This window comes from Etheostoma cragini, chromosome 11, assembly GCF_013103735.1.
Source record: "Etheostoma cragini isolate CJK2018 chromosome 11, CSU_Ecrag_1.0, whole genome shotgun sequence".
Taxonomy (NCBI): domain Eukaryota; kingdom Metazoa; phylum Chordata; class Actinopteri; order Perciformes; family Percidae; genus Etheostoma; species Etheostoma cragini.
Window position 1 is genome coordinate 20,499,413 of NC_048417.1, and position 21,438 is coordinate 20,520,850.

The 21,438-nt window shown below is 39.2% G+C and overlaps 1 protein-coding gene across 16 annotated transcripts in view; it reads left to right on the plus strand.

Annotated features, from left to right (window-relative positions):
- The window catches only part of stxbp5l (syntaxin binding protein 5-like), a 134,170-nt gene that overhangs the window by 58,665 nt on the left and 54,067 nt on the right, over positions 1-21,438 (plus strand). For all 16 annotated transcript variants that reach the window (XM_034886100.1, XM_034886103.1, XM_034886101.1 and 13 more), the window contains exons 4-7: positions 1,691-1,791; positions 9,448-9,582; positions 18,877-18,940; positions 21,094-21,177. In XM_034886100.1, coding sequence (XP_034741991.1) covers positions 1,691-1,791; positions 9,448-9,582; positions 18,877-18,940; positions 21,094-21,177 — 384 coding nt within the window. The remainder of the gene's footprint in view (positions 1-1,690; positions 1,792-9,447; positions 9,583-18,876; positions 18,941-21,093; positions 21,178-21,438) is intronic.

A 21,438-nucleotide genomic window follows, 5' to 3' on the forward strand; every position in this document is an offset into this window, starting at 1 on the left:
AGATAGAAGGCAGTAGGCAGAAAAGGCTCAAATCATTATTTTGTTCATTTCTTTCTTGTTTCTTGAAAAGTAGAGCTCATTTATTCATAGAACTTGGATAGGGGCTTGGTAAAGGGAGGAATTAGTCATACAGTTTTTACCAGACAATGCTAAATCCTTTTACTGTGTGACTGGCTGCAGGAAAAACAGATGGGGATGTTGAAAATGCTTCCGCACACATACATTCTGATAGAGCACAGAATGCCCAATTTATTGTACAGCAAAGTGTTCTTTCAGTATTATCTTTGCTATAAAACAGAAAAGAAAGAGAGAAAGATCTTTGCTTCAGTGAGTGGGGGGAACACACTCACCAATATGGAAATCATAGGGCAGGATGTTTTCATCCTAACTTGCGCTGTACAGTCTTTAATCCCATGATTATGTTTGTAATCTAATGCTAATTCTCCCTGGGCTCCGCTCTGAACAGCGACATCCTGGGAGCAAAGCCCTACTGGGAATTATACTGTAATTACAATCCATAGAACTAGGAAAGCAGCTGACATCAATTTAAAAGTAATATTCCGCTCACAGTTGACATCCATTTTTATCTGATGTCCGAATGATTTTGCACTGAGGAGTACATGCAATGAAGTATTTCAACATACTGTATATTTGCAAGTAATACATTTGTCACCAAAAGTCTCTGATCAGAGTTAATTATAATGTCTATGTAAAAATGTCTGCCACACTACATTGATTTTACACAAAGTAATGCTTTACAGGAGACAGGTTCCATGGATTTGTGTTTGTTTAGATGCATACGATAATGCCTTTTGTTGATCATGAACCCCCTTTTTTCTTTTTGTTGTGTTTTTTTTTTCATAATTTGGGTAAATTAACCCTTTAAATAGGTAAACATCTTTTAATTTCCTTAAAGATGGATTGCTGGCTTGATAAAGTTGTATACATTTTACACATACAAGGGTTGGTTTTAGCTGCTTTATAAATACACTGGATTATATATATATATATTTTTGTTTTTTCGGCATATACAATGACTTTTTTGCAAACTCACGTTTATTGGTATACGCACATGTTTCTTCTTTAACAGTTGTAAACATACAGTGAATCTCCTCATTGTGTCCAAGTACATCTTCAGTTACTAATATATTTGAGATGTTGACGTTACATGTAGAGCTGAGTTGAGAGAACAGTCATGCATCTCATTCATCTGCCTCCCAAGGGGCTGAATAAGCAAATGCACCACGTCAGTTATCTCAACAGACCAGGATGAAGTGCACTGACAAGATGTTTAGAAGAATCAGGGAAACAATCTTTAATGTTGTTTAGTGCTCTGCACTTATATATTTTAAATACAAGAAAACATGATCTGTTAGCTGGCATTCTGGGAATTAAAGAAAAACTATTTCTAAAATATGTTTTGGGTAAGTTGAGGAAAGCTGGTTTTAGTTCTTACATGTGTACTTGAGAGACACTGTCCTTAATTTATGTTACTTATGTGCACAAGATGATTGTTTGGATCTTCAGCTCTTCTGGGTGGGTGCTTACAGCTGGAATCTACAGGTTTTTTTGCAGGTTGTGTTCAGTCTAATCAACCAGGACTTCAGAATCTGGGTTAATTCGAAAAGGCAAGGTGTCCTCTGTGTCCCTATAATGTTTCAGGACTGATATTAATTTTCTTGACCTTTAGGGGGCGCTAGTCACAGCCTGTGCAGATGACACACTTCACTTGTGGAATCTCCGTCAGAGGCGGCCAGCTGTCCTCCATTCACTCAAATTCAACAGAGAAAGGTAAGCATAAATTCCACTTGATTCAAATAGCTTACACACACACACCGAACACACAACCTACACACAAACACACATACCCACACACACACAGAGGAAGACATATTAAATCAGTTCAATCTGGAAGATAGTGGAGCAGGGTGTTGACAGGACAAGGGCAGCTCCTCTGTCCTGCCTCTGATCTTTTTTCACCCTGTCCGACAAACCCGAGGAGGATGTGCTGGCTTGAAGCATTCTCTTCTGTCTCAGCTGGCGACCCCTTCTGCCTGGTACCCCCACTAACACCACCAGAGGCTGTGAGAGCTGACTTTCCAGTGGTTATTAGGCAGATGAATCCACCTCCTTTGACATGTTGCCATCTAAATCCTTGAGACACATACTTCCATTTTCACTTGGTTGCTACAAACTTGCATTAGCCGAGAGAGTTGATGGGCATGAAGGTAGGTGAGTTGAATCTAAATTGGATCATTATATCATCAGATGAACAACATCTGCAAAGGTGTTTGTAATGCCAGGAGCCATGTTGTGGATGTCCTCCAGGAGTGAGACAGAGAAATCCTTTCATTAGTTTTCTCCAACTGGACCACATTGCATTAATTCTGAGCCCCTTCTACCTACCTCCACCTTAAAGCAGACATGGTATCTTCCACGTCTCTCTTTTTGGATCTCAATGTCACACTCTCATCTCATCCTCTGGATTAAGGGGCAGTACCACACCCTCAGGCAGCTGCTTTTTTCAGTCAATAAGCCGTCCCACTATCTGCTTGGTAGTCCATCAGTCCATCAGCAGCAGGCTGTGGGAAATGGTGGAAAGCAAGTGCTTGGTTCTTTGCTCTTTTTTCCAGCAGAGACCTCCTGGCTCTCCAATATTAAATTGTAATGGTGAAGAATGGCCTTCAGACGCTAATGCTTGGTTTGGAAACTTCCTCTCTTTCTTTCCTGGGAAATCCTTTGGGGCCTTTGGCTGTTCACAGAAGGGGCTAATGTGATAAAAACAATGCCTTTGGCTGTCTCAAATGGTGCATTATTCTCAATGTCCTACCTGAGCATTCTTAGAAAACAGGTTCAATCTGGAGGTGGCTACTGCAGTTGTTTAATTATCCAGCAAACATGCACAATCCACTTTTTTTGTCCACTGGGCAAAATAGCAAGCTGCTGTTTGAGCACTGTGTAATGGCAGGGGCGGTAAGTGTATACGTTTGCAAAATATGTGTTATCAGAAAAAAAACTTTTACATTGTATCAGCCCTAGTTCTAGGTGGAGCCTTCTCACTTGCTTCTTTGCCATAACATCACATGCTAACTTAAATGGGCTTAAAGGCCATTTGGCTGGTTGTTCGGGAGGGTTGTCATCCAAGTCATATAAAAAAATCAAGGACCCACCCTACCTGAGTCCGTGCATATTGTTTTTTTTTAATACGTGGGCTGTGATAAGTGAAGTTCAAAACTACAATTCCAAGTTGTTTGAGCTACAGAAATCTGTTTAGAATTATCTTAAGGAATGAGGCAACAAGGACGAAGCATGTAAACTGCGTTGTTTGTTTGTTTAGAATGGAGCGGCTTGCAAATGGATCCAAATGAAGAAATGTAAAAAAAAAACATGGCCCATAGCTCACTCCCTCAGCTGAACATTGTGGTTAACAGGTCAAGGCAGCAACGTAATCAGTCCTGACTCCATTAAGGAGACTTTCTGGTCTTGATCACCAACTTAATACTGTCCTGGGGCGGCTGTGGCTCAGTGGTAGAGCGGTTGCCTGCCAATCGGAAGGTTGGTGGTTCGATCCCTTGGCCCTGCAGTCCCATATCCAAGTGTCCTTGGGCAAGACACTGAACCCCGAGTTGCCTCCAGCGCTGTGCATTGGTGTGTGAATTTGTGTGAGTGTTTATCTGATGAGCAGGTGGCATCTTGTACGGCAGCCTCGGCCACAGTGTATGAATGTGTGTGAATGGTGAATGTATCCTGTATGATGTAAAAGCGCTTTGAGTAGTCGTTAAGACTAGAAACTACATTCCTTCACCACAGTCTGCATGCCACCGCACTGGACGCACTACTCAGAGCTACGGGAGAAGCTGGAGAGGCATAGCTTTCTCCTCACCCAATTAGGCTAATAATTAATAATAAAAACACAAAATGCTTGATCACAGCAGTGCATAACGCTATAGCTTAATTTCTTCAGTTTTACACCTAAAATATGTTTGTATATTTAGCTCATTACACGTTACACATCCAACAGCAGACAAAAAAGAGATTTCTCTTGGTTTTAAGTAGCCATTACACACAAAGCAAAACCCTATTGGAGTATGATAGTATTAACTATAAGAAGTTAAACATTAAAATGCTTGATGAGAGAATAGGCTATTAAACAAAGGAAGATCCTTTTATAAGAGTTATAGCCAGTTTCTTTTCAAAGAAAAGGTGTTTGTACACTTAGTCGAGGAAAGCTCTGACACAGAAATCAAGTAAAAAAACTTTATTCACACTGGAAGTATATTTGAAAAGATTTGAAAAGTCAACAAAACACAAAAGACAGGATGACACAAAAAATGCTTCAAAATGAAGGTGCACTCAACAGGTAAGAGTTTAAGATATGTTCTGTTTCTGTTCATATTTTTCTGCAACAAAAGCAGTCTATTCACTCCCACTAAATGTTGATTTCCACCTTTTGGTGCCTGTGTCGTGGGCAAGGACATTGAATGAATATGACTGCATTTTCAGTGAATGTGATAGAATATAATGTGCATTCAAAAAGCAAATTAAGAATTTGACTTTTTCCATAAAGTTTTCTAATCCTATTTTCTATCTTACTTTTAATGAGCACATATAATAGCAAACTAGTCAAGGACTTTGGCTGAGTCACAGGATATAATTTCTCTCTACTGAAACTTTCCATCACAAGAGAGTGAAAAGCTTTCTCCCCAAGACAGAAACCTCAATCCTGTTACCATAAAGCACATTAAACATAGACCTGGACAAGGGGCGCCTTCACATTGCAGAAGATCCTTAAACGATAATGGGCTGGAGGAAACCAATGTACCGTCTGCAAGTTGTTAGGGAAAGAACTTGGTGTCACTGTGTCTCAGGATTCAAGTCATTAGCAGTGTGTATTAAAGCTATAGACATTTTTCATAAATGTATGTCAAACCTCATTCAAATTTCAAGTACTTTTAAACTGAAGAATCTTGTAGTTTAAAACCGTAAAGGTACTTTTAGACAGCGGCAGGCTGCAACTGTTGCCTCTGTTGTTTCCAGTGGAAACATAATGCCAGCCTTGCTGTATAGAAGAGAGAGGGTGACTTCCACTGTGACACACACACACATACACAGGTACTAGTTATAATGTTATAAATAATAATAGCAATAACATTTATTTGTATTGCTTTTTAAAATCAAAGTCACAGAGTGCTGCACTGAAGGAAAAAAGTTTGATTATCTGGCAGTTAACCATTGTTATTATATTAGTAAGCTAAACTTGCTTTATCAATCATTTCATGTTGCTAAGCATTTTTCTCAAGCTGCAACCATTCTTGATGGCTACAGGAGGAGATGAGAAGAGTTGAGATAACTGAATAGCAGCAGGAGATAGCATATGGTACAGGTTGTTAGAACTGGTAGCAGCAGAGCTGCCCTGTTGCGGCCCTTTACAGTCTGCTTATGTTGGCGGGCAGTAGATAAAGCAGTTGCAGCTCAAAAACAGCGTTTTGAAAACATTTTAAGTCACTGTTTTTAGAATTAAGAGCTGAACGGAGCATAATCATTTACACATCTTAATAATATAGACTATCTAACATTTATGGTACAATCTATAACTTTGTTTTTTGTCTATTTTATTAATTTGTGTTACCTTTATGGTGTAACTTTTAAATTACAATGCCGTGGAATTTCCTGATCATAGTATACATATCATAATACTGTTGCTACTGCAACAACATCCACACGTTAATCCCTTGTGAAACATCACATAGTCGTGCCTGTAAGACTTTTTTTATATTTTAGATTCATAGCCTTGGAGCTGTACCTATCACAGTGTGATGCACATGCCCACACAAACACACACAGGTGAAGGTTAGAAATAATCTTTTGTATCAAAAGTGTTAAAAACCTGTTTCAGTAGCTTTCTACCTGCATTGTGATGCAATGAGGTAGGAAGCAGAACCTCTCGTTCTCAGTGGCAGTGAATCATGCTCGAAGATAAAAGGAGAAAAAGAGCATCATGAGTCATCTATCGGAGGGCGGGCAGCGACTTGCCATTAAGCTCTGTGTCTCCAGACTGAATAGCTGACAATTAGCACTCTAACACTCCCCCAGAATCCCAAGAATAACGAATGAATCACTGGGAACGGTGTAGAGAATTGTTCTGTGATCACTGTCAGGATCTCGTGCCTGCCACCCCTGATCCACTATGTGGTGTTGTCACAAAGAATTTGAAGACTTCCAGTCCAAACTAAATATACACTGCAATACATGAAACATTGGACACACATACTGTAAATTTTAGCACAGTAAAATGAGGCCTTTGAGCTAATGTAATCATCTGTGATTTTAAGTTATCAAACAGAACTGTTCTTTGCTGATATATTGAGCATCTCCTGTAGAGCAGATGACAAGACCACCTCCCTGGATGATGGTACCAATTCAATTACTCTGTACATCTTTTTACTTCATTAACGGTATTTGCTCCTCAGCTGGTTTCGCAATGGCCCGTCAGCTGGTAGTAAAACCCACGTCTCCTCCTGTCCTCTTTGATTGATAATTATAAGGCCCGTTGATGGTGTCGGGTCCGAATGTTGGGAGTCAGTCCACACATTTGACTGTCTCCAAATTGCCCTCTGGATCTGTATTCATCACTACTCCTCTCCTTCCCCTTCCTGTCATTTTCTGATCCATGATTTTTTCCCCTTAAAGTAATGTCTTTTATTCGACAAGGCTTCCTCAACTCATAAAAGACTCTTTTCTACAAAGGGCCCCACTCCATAAAACCTTTTTTCACAGAGAAAACATAGGGACTCACTGGGTCACTGCAGATATGTTTTTTTGAAATGCAGCAATTTAGATTGTACATTACATTCAAAGTGATACATCATTTTCACAATTAAATGTTCACTGTACCGACTACATGCAAATTTGTGAAGAGATTTAGAGAGGTTTTGCTTTTGAGACCTTAACAGAACCTAATAAGCCACAAATGTCAGTCACTTCGAAAATTTAAATGTTGGTGAGCTATGTCTAAATGCATTGAATAAAAAGCATGTTTCTTACTACCACCCACACCCCCGCCGGTCTGAATATTGTCATCTCCCCAAGCCCTTAAAATCCTTATTGAATTGTCTGCCATCTCATTTGTCTTCTATCTAATAATCCTGCTGCTTGCTGGGTTGGTGGCTGTGGGGCTAGAGCCCAGTGATCCCCCGCCTTTACAAGATAATCAGCATGGACAGAAGTGACTTAGTGTGTGCTGGTCTTTCTTCCCTGTTTAAGGTGATTATGAAGATGTTAGATGCTAATACCAGAGCAATAATGGTTTAAACAGCCTTGCATTAGTGATAAACCGATTCTATCGGCCGGCTGATATATCGGGCCAATATTTGCGTTCTTACGTGTGTTGCCGATGGGCGGCTGCTGCGTTCACCGTTTTTCCACGTCATTATTTACAGACAGGCGTCCAAATTTTAATAAAATATTTTCATGATGTAAATTGAGGGAGCGAGAGCAGTATCGGCTCAAGAAAATCTGCAGCCCGTATCGGTCATTGGTTAAGGCTGATGAAGAAAAAAAAAATGTATTGGCATCCGCACTAAAAAATCCATATCGGCCGATCCCTAACTTGCATCACAGCATAATTATTGTTATATAACACAAAATACACTACAGTGATTAATGGTTATTTATTGACTTGCTTATCATATTAATTAGGGTTTGTACGGTCATGAAAAGCCTGGAAAGGTTTTGGAAAAATGTGAATCCCAAAAGGTGGTGGAAAAGTCATGGCATATACTGTTTAATGAATATCAGTTCTAAACATGACTTTAATGCAATGTAAGAACAGATCACTCAGCTATGGTCATAGTAGGCTAGTACTGTAGAACTGGTCAAGACGAGGCAAGACAAGTACTTACTAGGAGAGTCTCAACTTTGACGTTAAAACAAAAGTTGATCGAAATGACTTTTTGATTTTGACTATCAAATTCTGAAGCAGGATTGGCAATTTCCGCGGTAATTTGTTTTCTCTCCAACCCTGCCTACCTGCGCACGTCCCAAGAAAATACAAACAACAGAAGCGTGGCTGATGGTATAATAGTTTCTCGGATAGAGCAACGATACATATTATGTACTGCAAATGTAGTCACAATTGTATGAAACAATCTAATAGATATTTCATTGCAGTGATATGTGTTTCACTGTTATGAGATAAAACTCTTAAAATATGTAAAACAAAAACCTAATACATACATTTACTTTTTGGCAGCAGAAGTTTATACAATTTTATTTTCATATGCTATGAATTATTTATGACAAGTACTTTTCTCAAAAAAATAACTTGGTAAATTGGTTTGGATTCATGAAAAAATAATTAAATATGTTAGCCAAAATGTGTATGAACTCTACATGAACTCTGATCAGAAATAATAATCAGATCAGAATAATATTTCCTACTAATGGAAGCTTTAAACAGAGGAGTAGTGAGTGTGGGAAGTGGTGGACCAGTTTAGCCCGTAGTGCGTGCTACAAGCTATCGGTTAATGCAACAAAACACAGAAAAGGTTCAGGCTTCTACTTCTGGCAGCTGCTCTGAAAGACTCTTTAAACAACTATTTATAGTGGCTTAAAGTGAGTTTACAGGCTGAGTGCAAAAGTTCTCTGACGAAAGAGAAGCAGGAGTGGCACAATAAAAGGGCAGGGAGAGGGAATGTAGGCGAGAAACCTATACGTAAGGCAGCGCGTTGTGGAGGAAAATAGATTAACTTACCTGTTGAGTGCTAATTCAAGCCTTGATTGAGGAAGATTCAGGCCCTGACTTCGTGAATGAGTCAGGGTTTGAATTTGATGAAAAAGGGCAGTTATTACCATTGAACACTAGCTTAGGAAGTCTGTTAAATGCCATGCACAGTACTGTACATTCTGTATCAAAAGTTGCAGAAGGCTATTGTTTAGTAGACGACTGCTAGAATGCAGTTTTAATCCAGATGTTGAAACAATTGTTTGATTGAATAACTGTCTCCTAGCCCATGTTTGTTTGATTGATTTGATTATATTGGTCTGAAACAATGACATGCCTCTCCAACAAAATACCTCTATGTTACATTTTGATTGTATGTTAGAAGGAATCTAATCTCTTTGAATTAAAATAGCTCTTTGTCAAGTTTACACTAGCACTGTTTACTGTTTAACTAAAAACTATACTTATTCTAATTGTAATGTACTGAAATGCACCTAGCTGGTCTGAAAGCAGAATTGTGCAAAACAGGCAGAGGTGAACTACAGCAGGCGTAAATCAACGTGTATATGTACAAAATGTGAGAATGCACAGTTTTTTTATACTGCATAGAAACGCTCCCATCCACTGATAGCTCAATCCTCGAAACAAACTGAAACATCAGTCCCTTTTTGACTGTTGATTTTCTAACACTCATTCTCTTTCCTCCTCTGTTTCTTGTTCTCCAGGATCACGTTTTGCCACCTTCCCTTTCAGAGTAAATGGCTGTATGTGGGGACAGAGCGCGGAAACACACACATCGTCAACATCGAGTCCTTCATTTTGTCTGGATACGTCATCATGTGGAACAAGGCCATAGAACTGTAAGTTGCTCATGCTCCAAATACTGGAGTAGACAGAAACAATGCTGAAAGTTACTGATTACAGTGGTGATTTTTAATGTGATCATGACAATGCTGGTGGTATGTGATGCAGTTGGTCAGGCAGTCAATTGGTAGCTAAATATCAGGTGTCAATTTACTAAGTCTTGTATGCAGTTCTTTAAGATTATTTTTGTGCCATTTTAGGCCTTTATTTGTATAGGACAGCTTAGACTTGAAAGGGGAGAGAGAAGAGGACTGACATGCAGCAAAAGGCCGCATGTTGGAGTTGAACCAGCGGCCGCAGCTAACCAGGCATCCAAGTCTTGTGTGCAGTTTTTTTGTATTTTTAACGAAAATAAGACCAGATATTACATCTGTCACCCAGGGTGACATAACTTAATATGTTTCATAAGCAGTTTCAGACTTCTCAAGTGAACTGCCGTCTTTGACAGCTAAACTCTGGATACATTTATTTTGTGGTTCAAATCCTAAATGTGAACAGTTGAGAAATGTTATTTACAGAAACTGAAAATTTCGTAATGTTATCGTGGCCCCATTCCTTATTGTGTAATAATGCGTCGTTTTCTAGCCACATTTAAGTATACAAATTGACCTTGCTGTTACTTGTTAGATTGAACCTTGTCCAGTCATGCTGAACATCATAATTGCTGTTGCTATAGCAAACAGAGTCATGTACCATCTGACATTTAGACTTTCCCCGGGGTAGTCAGTCTTAACTCATTGTTAAGATGTAGTTGATACTGACATAACATATACAAAAAAATAAACAAAACTTGATGGTGAATAAACTTTCCCATAGCTTTGAGAAAACTCAACTAGTAGAAGAATGATTGCGACTTATACCAACTATGAAGAACTAAGAAAATCCTTACATTGTGGTAATGTTTGCAGTTGGCAGTTAGAATTCACCATGTTGTATAATGCATAATATTAACCAGTCAACAGAAGCCTTTATCTATTTTTTGACATGCATAGTGTTAACTGTGTAGCTGACATATGCTGCAGATTGACAACTTCAAGTACACAAATATTGTTCAGTTGCATTGTATGTCCATTTGTTTCTCTTGGTCTCACCCACCTACGCGCCGTTTGTCTGGCGTTACCCTGACAAGTTCTCTGCTGCAGTGTCAGTCACAAGTCACTCTCATACCAAGCCATCTTGTTGCCTTGTGACAGCCCAAACTATGGTGAGCAGTCATAACACTTGACGTGTATGTGTGGGAGGGCTCTCCGCCAATCATTGCTAAAGTCTTGGAGGCTAAGACAGTTGATGACATTTTTAAACAGGACATTTGGTCTGCTGATTTCTCACCACAGAGTGAACATACACTTTTTTTTCAATCTGAAAGTTTGTGAAAGAAAATGGTTTTGACGTGTATGAGTATTAGTTATTACTTAAGTGATTACTTGATGAACAAATATTTTACCGCACATAATTAATAATATACAGAAAAATGGTTCCCCACAGTGAGACCTCCCCTGAAACTGTTACACATTAATGACATATAACATTACATTCATTAATGTTAATTGGAAAAAGCCAAGGCACAATATCATAGCGCAAAGGCCACACATTTTAACGTGTGAAGTTACTGTTTACACCTTCAAACCTTTGAACCTTGTGTAGTATAAACAGTAACTACTGTCCCCTGAGTGGACAGTTGGTTCCTCGTTGTCGTCTGGCTTATAAAGGGACAGGTGAAAAAAACAACCTATGATGAATAAATACATGAGAAGACATCAGTGGCAGGGGGGCAAAAGACTAATTATTTTTATTACAAGTATTTGTAGGGTTGTGTTCACATTACCATAAATACATACAGCAGCGACAGGCAGAAATGCATTGAGAAATTGAAATACCTTTTTGATTCTGCATATCACATATCAGATAAAGATGGCATGCAAACAATTTTAAAATGTAAGAAAACGGGTAGTTTCTATACTGTTCTGACTAAAGTGGGTAGAACACACACCCATCTCAACAATAGCTTTCTCTACACTGCATATTATATTCGGCTTGAACATACACTATAATTTATTCTCTATTTTCTAACCGTCAGCACTCTGCACCTTTCTGAAGTTCATGGGAAGTTAAACTAGTACAGAGGGAAGCTCCTCTCATGAACACAGAGTGACTAGGGAGTTTTATAGTTTGGCTGGGAGCTTTTCCACTACACATGAATAGAGATGAGTGGGGACTTTCTGTTTTTCCTGCGGTGCAATGTTGAGTGAGCAAGGTAAACCACCTCCACTCTTTTCACTGTAAACAAACATCAGAGTGTGAGTCACACAGTTTTTGGTGTGTACTTGTGTGCATTTGAGTTCCTATAGTGTTTGTTTGTGTGACTGCCATTTGCAGATGCAATAATTTAATACAAACCAAAGAATGCTCTCTTGGAAATTATCTGTAATAGCAACAATTCAACTGGGGCCACTATGCCCAAACTGGAAGGCCGGGCTCTCATTGAAATTCAAGTGGGTTTGCAACATATGTAATGCACAATTTCCTCTTCAGGAAATTCATTCCAAAATTAGATATATAAAATGAGATGAAAGGAGAAGTGGAAAAACACCGCAGCCCGGTTCACACTGGCTCAGTTTAAAGATCCCTGGGATGAGCATAATTTTGTTTATGCCTGGCATCATTGTCACCAGTGAACATTGGCATGTATGGATATTTCTGGTATTGAGATTTTATAATGAGCAATGAGTTTTTTTTTGTAATATGAACAAGCAGTCTTAAAATGCAAGGACATGTTCCAGAAGTACGAGGCAAGACATATAGCAACAACAACCCTATCTCCTAAATATATGCCACAATTGATGTAAAAGGAAACATAAGGCTGCCTCATTTTACGCTTTGCTGATGCTTTGTCAACACAGTAAGGAAACAGATAAATCGCATTAAAACAAAGTAAATCTTACCCAGCAATTAAAGTTAAAGCCCAACTGTAGAGGCTGTGTATTCCTGTTCTGAAATTACTTCTATTTTTTTACTGCCTGCTATTGTGTCAAGCAAGTTTTTTGCCTGCAACGCTTTCAGGGAGCCCTACTTTCTTGGAGTTTGGAGCAGGGGTTAAAGTTGTATTAATAATTAAATTAATCGGATTTAAAGTTTCAAACAGTAGTGTTTTTTTCCCCCTAGCAATGCACAGCCATGATCCAGTCATGAGCTGCATGGAATGGTGGACCCAAGTGCAGACAGGAGGCAGGCAAAAGTTGAGCTTGAAGGTTTGTTATCAAAAAAAAAAAAAAATCAAAGTACAAACAAACAAAGGAAGTCCTAAGAGGGGTAAGCAAAAACTAAATCCAGAGTGCACAATATCCAGGAAGAAGGGAACCAGAAACAAACCAACATGGGGAGATACAACACTACAATGATCTGACACAGGACAAGGGAAGCACAAAGACTAAATACAGAAGGTAACGAGGTTACAAGAGGCAGGTGACAAGGCTGGAAAACAAGTGGAAAACACAGGAAGTGAAACTAAAGACAAGACAAGACAGAGACCCAGACTTTGAAATAAAACAGGAAACAGAACATATACAAGACCAGAAACCAACAACAACACCATACCATAATCACAAGACATGACAGTAAACAGGCAAATAAATAAACACAGGAAAACAAACTACAACAATAAAAAAAGAAACCAAACCAAAACAGCAGTGTCAGTTCACCTCTAACAATAGAGTGTCTGTTACCTAAACTGCTAAAGTCAGGGAAGCAATTATAGCATTGTTGGGAGCTAGACCAGAGGGTATTCTGTCTGGTGTTTGTAGGTGGGTGCTGTACAAGGTGCCACCTGCTCATCAGATAAACACTAACACACATTCACAGTCCGATGGCAATTTGCGGTTCAGTATCTTGCCACTCGACACGGGTCAGCAAAGCCAGGGATTGAACCTCCAACCTTCCACTTGGCAGGGAACCACTCTACCACTGAGCCACAGCTGCCTAGGCCATCGCACCTCAACGGTTTGGGCTAGCATTACCACTCCACAGTACACCCGAGGCAATTAAATATAAAGCCAGACAATCAATGTAAATGTCTGTGTTGATAAAATAATGTTAGACATAAAACTACCCTTGCATCACATTGCAATAGTTTGTTTAAAATACTTTGTTTCCTGCAGGTGGTAGTATGCATTGCCTGTGGAAGCGGCGGACAGATATTACCTAGACTAAACAGAAAGCCGGTTTCCATGACAATCACGCAAGTTTATTTACCTGCCGCTGTCACTAATTGCTAAAGAAGCAGACTACATTGCATGAAGGAATCAACAAGATACTACTATGGCCACATTTGAAAGCCATGCAGAAGTAAGCTTCCAGAGCTTACATGGCTTTTCTGTCAGCAATTACCTAAAGTTAGAGGTTAGCCCAGCCAGGTATCTACCAAGAGTGTAGCTATACCTTTAAGCTAACATCACTCTCCACAATGCTTTGTACTGTACTTTTCAGTCTCAATCTATCAGTAGCAGCTAGGCTAACGTTATGAAAGGGGCTAGCTGTATTAGCTACAGTAGCCTACCAAAATGTAGAACCTGTTCATCAGTAGCTGTTGGTGCATCTGGAAAGATGGATGGAACCGCATTTGTTGTCAGTGACTTATAGTTCTTCTGATTGCGAGGGTTTTCAAAATCGTCTAAAAGGATCACTACACATTCGCCACTTGAGTGAAGTCTCAGCCGGTGTCTTGATGTCCAAGCCAGTAGCAAGAAGCCACAGTTGATTGCTTTCTGGATCTCACAATGGAAATTTGTGGAAACGTTATGGTACCCATCTGTAGCGTTTATCTTTTTACAATTTGTAAATGTGCACTGAATCAGCATTTTGCCTAGTCCCTAGTTTCCACCCAATGCTTCAATACCCATGAACTAGGCTACTGCTAGGTGTCCTGAGGATTGCGCTTTTCGGTTTACTTTTTGGCGCAGTACTACTAACCAGAACAAAGTAAAATTCTGTTGCTGCTGAGTAGTCATAAAAAATGTAATGTGATCATTGAGTGGCAAGGATAGTTTTATTTCATTATTTATTTATCATCATTCTAACAACACAGACATTTACATCGATAGTCTGGCGTTATAATTTATTTGCCTGGGGTGTACTGTGGACAACATAAACCGTTGACTGCGAACTCTGCAACTAGAAAGACTGGATGAAATGTGTTGAAAATGGTCTCCACTAACACACTGGCTAACTTGAAAATGAGATCCTATGTCCAAAACTCTGAACCACCCCTTTAAAACACATTCATTTCTTCGTTCTCAACTCTCTATTTAATTGATTTTCTGCTTCGTGTAAGCAGTCATTAAAAGATTACTCTTCATCTATTTAATTTTGGTGTTGTCATTTATACAGAGTATGTATGATGCCGGAGTCTGTGCACTGCGCAAAATGCATTGAAACTAGCCTGATAGCCAGATCCCCTGAGTCACAACAGACCAAGTGTCCCTGTGCTTGTTCAACAATGATGCTACCAGATCATCTCAAGGGCAATGCCAAAGAACAACTATTAGGCAAGCTAGTGCCTTTAATGGAAGCTTTTATTTTGGCAAATTTTCTCATTGGGTAGTTTAACAATACAATTACATCTCTGAAGAGAAACAGAATAATTAAGTTAAGCTTGCTGTCCTCAAACCACAACAACTCACCATCACCACACATTAATTTCGCTTGTTGCTTAGATATTTTTATTCTTAATAATAATAATAATAAAAAATACATTTTATTCATGGGTGCCTTTCTTTATACTCAAGGACACCTTACATGAACTGTTATGGCATAAAACATCCCAATCTCTATTGTGGAAAACTTGGAGACTAGCCACTACAAAGATGGATAAAATTGAATTATTGGCATACTAACTGGTTCTATTTATTTTATGAAAAGTATCTAGACATAAGACCAGTCTGGAAAAGTATAACATTAAATGAAGACTACCTTCCAGCATGTTTATTGTACGGTTTGTCCATCCAGCCATCTTCGTCCGCTTATCCGGTATCGGGTTGTGCCTGGGACACCTCCTTAGGAGGCATCCTTACCAGTTTTGTATTATCCGAAATTTACGATAAAAACATTAACATAAAGTACTTTTTTTAAAGTAATATAAATATTTTAAAAGAGTACTAACATAATGTATTATAAGGCAATATTTCATCTTTAAGAAATGTGAGTTATGTTGTGCAATACACATAGCCTCACAGCCTCTCAGAATACATTAATGTACCCAGCAATTATAAACACTGTTTATTAGGGGTGTGACGAGACGCTTACTCCAAGAGACGAGACACATCACGAGATTGGGTTCACGAGAACAAGACGAGACGAGATTTTAAAAAAAAATTTAAAGAAATCCTCGATGACTCAACTGAAAAATTACAAAATGCAAAACAATTTAGGTGCATTTTGAAATCAACTATTAATGATGAATGTTATTTAACTTTTTTTTTTACTATTTTAATGAATTATATGCAGTAAAGGACGTGCAAACACTGCAAAATGTTTTGTATAAACTCTACCAACTGGCTTCTGCCCTGTACAATTTCACACGAGAAATCTAACTCCTTTCCACAAACCGAACATAAAAAAATAAACAGTATAAATAAAATAAATGTGTAAATAACAGAAAAATAACACTTTAAACACAGTGTGCTGTAAGTGTTTTTGCATAGTGCTCGTGTTAGCTGCGGTATACGGCATTTTTTTCTTACAATGTTTACATATTGTGTTCGTCTTGTCTGTCACTCTTTCGCCGTTTATCATTTCCGCAGGAAAACCAAAATGTTGCCACACAAATGATTTAAAAGTGGCAGGGGGATCTTCAATAGTAATTTCACGCTCCATCACGCTTACATCACATCGCCTCACGAGACAACTTTTCACCTCGACGAGAAATCTTGTCACTTTTAGTCTTGCGAGATCTCGCAAAACGAGATCTCGTCACACCCTTACTGTTTATCAATGTATTTATTTATCATTTTTCTGAAAACATTCATATTAACGTTGTGTGCATTTCAGAGACTGGCCTTGTTAACTGAAAGCCACACTTTATCAGGATTCACTAAGTCAATCAGAAACTCTCCTTAGCTTACATATTCATCTGCACAGTGTGAAGTCTTTCTTTAATCTTCCTTTCTTTAAAAGAAATGGCCTTTCACCAACACAAGCCTTCGCCCTTGGCCACAGCCCAAATTCAATAACTGCTGAAATTTTTTTTCTCTCAAACACCTTGATGGAATAGGTAGGTTTTGAGGGAGGTTTTAAAGGTGGGTAGAGACTCTATGGTACGGATGGATAGCGGAAGGGAGTTCCAAAGGCTCACAATGGCTGAAGGCTCAAAACGCCATTGTGGACCGGCAGGGAGAAGGAGGGGAAAGCATTGAGGAAGAGGAGGATCAGAGAGTTCAGGATGGAGTGTAGGGCTGAAGGAGTTCAGAGAGCTATGGAGGAGCGAGATTATGGAGGGCTTTGAAGGTGAGAAGAAGAATCTTAAAGTTACTGGACAGGGAGCCAGTGTAGTTCCTATATCCCACATGTGTGTGGGTTTGTTGATGCACAAGAAAAGTTCTGGGGTCAAAAGTGAATATGCATGTTGTACCAGAAATTGTATTCAGTTTAGTGTTTTAGTTGTTCTGGACGGCTGGTGTAGCAAGATTTGCTCTTGGCATTCACCCATTGTGGCACTTCAGTAATTTGACAGGTGTTGTGTATTGCGGGTGGTTTGTTGACACCTTGGCTTATTACTACTTTAATTGCTGAATAGAACTGTATTGAGAGCTTGCTGTGGTTTTATGTTTTTATCGCCTTCCTGCAGCAGGCATTACTAAACGGACCCATCTGAACATGTCAGTCACACTTAACCTCAGCTTCCCAGATCAGCTCCCATTTAAGCCCTTGTGTAAAAATGGCTGCTACATCCTCTTCTCTTCTGAATTCATGTAGTTTGCCATTATCCCGATATTGACAGATAATGTCTCACTGAGTTCAGCTAAATATAAATCTTCTTGGAAAATAAAATCCACCAACATGCTATAATTTGCTGTAATATAATAATATAGCAGTAAAGAGATGGAGATCAGGTTTTGACTGTGACAGGGTGGAATTAGGAATGCCTTTGCACAACATAAAACAGTAGGGGTGTCATGCTGGGTTTCACAAATGCAGAAGAGTGGAGCTCTTTGTGCAGCTCTTAATGATCTCTGCATGCAGCCCAATTTCTTAATGTGCCACACGGACATTTTCAAGAAAGTAAAATAAAAGTATATTGTAATGTTTTTTTTATATTACTGTAGCAGTAATTGATTTTTTGTGTAAAAGTATTAAATGAATACTTAGATTTTTACATTGCCACATTTAAAATAAAAATACTGTTAGGTTTGGTTTCCGTGCTACCTGATGGAAAGCCATATGAATACAGCCTGTTCTTTTACTCTATATACTGTATTGCCTAAAATAGATACATTTACATAAAACAAAACCTACAACATAAATACATTACAGAAAACATAGTTTGTTATTGTAATTAGTGTATACTTATGGCCTGAATAGCCAACTGTGACTTCTTTCCCTGATAAAGAAAGCTAAACAGAAGAAAACAGGTCAAACTTCCCTCCCAGCTCCTAATAAACCTTGCTAAAGCACTGTAGAGATTTATTCTGCTACTGTGCCACGGTGCGGTATGCCAGCTGCACTGCCGTGAACGGGAAAGACTTGTTCCGGGTGGTTAAAACGGCACAGAAGATTGTGGGAACTGTGCTCACAAACTTGCATACAGTGTATGCTAGCCGTCTATCCATAAAGGCTAGCAACATCGGTCCAACCCATCAAGGTCGCACAGTCTGTTCGTTTCCTTGCCATCGGGGAAGAGATAAGGATCCAACAAAGCCCGAGCAAACAGACTGAATAACAGCTTTTTCCCCAGAGAGTGTTGGCCTCCATTACCCCCCACCCTCCCATACTGTAGCTGTTGAGGACTGTAAAAATTACCACCCACCCACAAACTGCTGCTTATGCATCCCAACACTTCTATTACACACATCTAACTTGCATTGCAATACATTTTTATTATGTTGTATTATATATACAGTACATATCTTCTTATCTTGTTTTTATCCTGCATGTTCTCTATCTCAGCTGGTCACTGAAAGTTACCAAACATAATTCCGTTGTATGCCTACAATGGCAATACGTGTCTTATCTCTCATAGAAAAGTAAAACTCCCTACTGCTGGCCATGTAACCGTTTCTAAATCGCCCCTCTCATTACAGATCAACTAAAACTCATCCAGGACCTGTGGTTCATTTAAGTGACAGCCCAAAGGATGAAGGCAAAGTAAGTAGGCAATAAAAAGAAACACCAGCAACACCTCCTGGTTCTCCTTACGCACCAGGTCTAATGTCACAACACCCCTCTCTCTTCTCCGTCTACTTACCTATTTTTCCCTTATATGTTTCTCTGTCATGTGTCTCTGCCATATGTCTGTCATGCGTTATTTTGGAATCCATGCAACTTCTAGGCAAGACCCACCCTTCAATAGCCTTTACACGTTACTATTGGCCCGGTGTCTATACTTACACTAGGTAACATATTCCGATTTGTTCAGGTCCTATCCCCTGACCAATCAGCAATGCCTAACTCCAACCAATCGGCCTGCTTTGTAGGGTGGGACTTGCCTAGAGGTTACGTGGGATCCATAATAACGCATCTTTCCTGATTCCCAACTGCCTTTTTTCTATATCTTCTGTATCTCCAGTATTGTATCTTCTTTACTATCTTTCTTTGTTATTGTTCTCAAGTTCTCAGCCTGTTTTTTTTGGCATCAGACAGAAGCTCATTATCTTCACAGTACACTTTTTCTATTGTTGCACCAACGCACCAGTGTTTTTTCCACATATACACACACGGAAGGTGTGAGGTACCTGCTGGCAATATACTTAAAAGAGTTGAGTTTTTCAGGGTCAAGCTGCTGCTGCAGTCAGATTGGTTGGAAAAATGTCAGGAGGAGGTTGCTGTAAAAGACAGGTAATTGAGGGCCGTATTGATTTTCCCAGTAGATTTTGCTGCCTCTGTGGGAAACCAGACTTGACACGCTTTGAAGGCATAAAAATGAGACACAGGTGTTTGGCCGCTGTCACACACTGCAAGAAAAGACAGTGCTGCATGTGGCATTTAAAACCAAAGTTTTAGGTATTAAAGTATTAATGTTGCTTAGCTAAAAAGGTGAGGGGACAGATGTATTTATATCTCTCAAGGTTTTTGTGCTTAATTTTTACTCTATGTTGTCATGAATAAATAGCCTACAGTACCAGCTTCCTAATTATGACAAAGAAAGTAAATCTGGCAGTAGGGAATAGGCGTTATGAAAATGTATTTGAATCAAGTGCAACAGGTGCACCACCATAGCCATGTACATTTTGCAGAAAAAGCTGTTTAAGTAAGAAGGCATTGCAGATATATTCTTTGCATGTCAAAGTAGACATGCATTGACTTGCCACATTACTTTGAGGATAAACATATGTATTAAATGCACATTCATTTGTTAACAGGATATCTTCATGTAACCAAGACTGTTTTTCTACATCACTTGCACCCAAGTTCCCTCCTTATGAATTAAGATGTCACACAGTCTTTCCTCTCAGCATGTGAGCTGTTTTCTCTACTCTCTCTTAAACGCTGTGCTCCTCCAACGGCACCCCCCCTCTCCTCTGATCTGTGATCTTGTGTCAACTTTGCTCTCCCCTCTTATCCTGTTTATGTGTTTGTGTAATAGTGTTGGAGTGTGTGGGTTGCTGTACTGTATGTTATTGTAAGAGTTTTTTGCATATTCTATGAACTTGTGTGTACTGTATAAATTCAATAAATTGATGTGTCTAAATCTGACTTTAAGTATAAATGGCAGCATATCGTAAGCCTTGAATCTGGATTGGTAATTTGATGATTCCTCACAAAGACAAGCAATTTCAGTCATTACTTATTGCTCCACTTTGTACACAATAGTAGTTAGGTTTGCAAGAGTAGACATCCTGGCCTTAATATAGAAGGGAGTAGTTTTATGAATTGTTTAGCCCCCTAAGTCTTACCTCTGTAACTCCTGTGACATATGCTCCTACAGGTTCTGCTAATCACAGGCAGAAAGCAGAAGCAGGTAGTGAAATAAATTGTCTCAATGCTGAGAAGTACACTCACATTATATATCATACCTCCCGATCCCCACTAACCACAGAACTCACAGACGGGCTAGCTTTGCCAATCAGAAAAAGAAAAAGACTTTGTCTGAATAAAAAAACTATAGACTTAGAATAGGAAAAAGGACGGACAAACAGCATCCCTACTACATCACTGCAAAGAGTGCTGTTATGTCAATCACATTGGTACTGTAGTTGTAGGCTGTGCTCATCATCTCATTTTAGGCTATTAAAAATATCTAATGGTATACTGTATCTATCACGTCCTTAGTTTTTATTCCTTGTCAATCCCCTCCACAGCTGCTTATAGGGTTTGAGAGCGGGACAATCGTACAATGGGACCTCCGGCTTAAGAAGGCTGACTTCAGAATCTACTATGACGAGGTGAGCTCCACCAGCATAGAGAAACTTAACTGAAGTAAAAAGACTGTCATGTGACATTAAAATGGATGTATTAAAATGCTCTTGGTGGGTCATGCTATTTGTTAAGATTCTATTCAATTTCAGCATTATCCGTGGGAATCCATTTTTATGGCAGCAAGAAAATGTGTGTTTGTGTGTGTGTGTGTGTGTGTGTGTGTGTATATACACTCACCGGCCACTTTATTAGGTACACCTGTCCAACTGCTCGTTAACACTTAATTT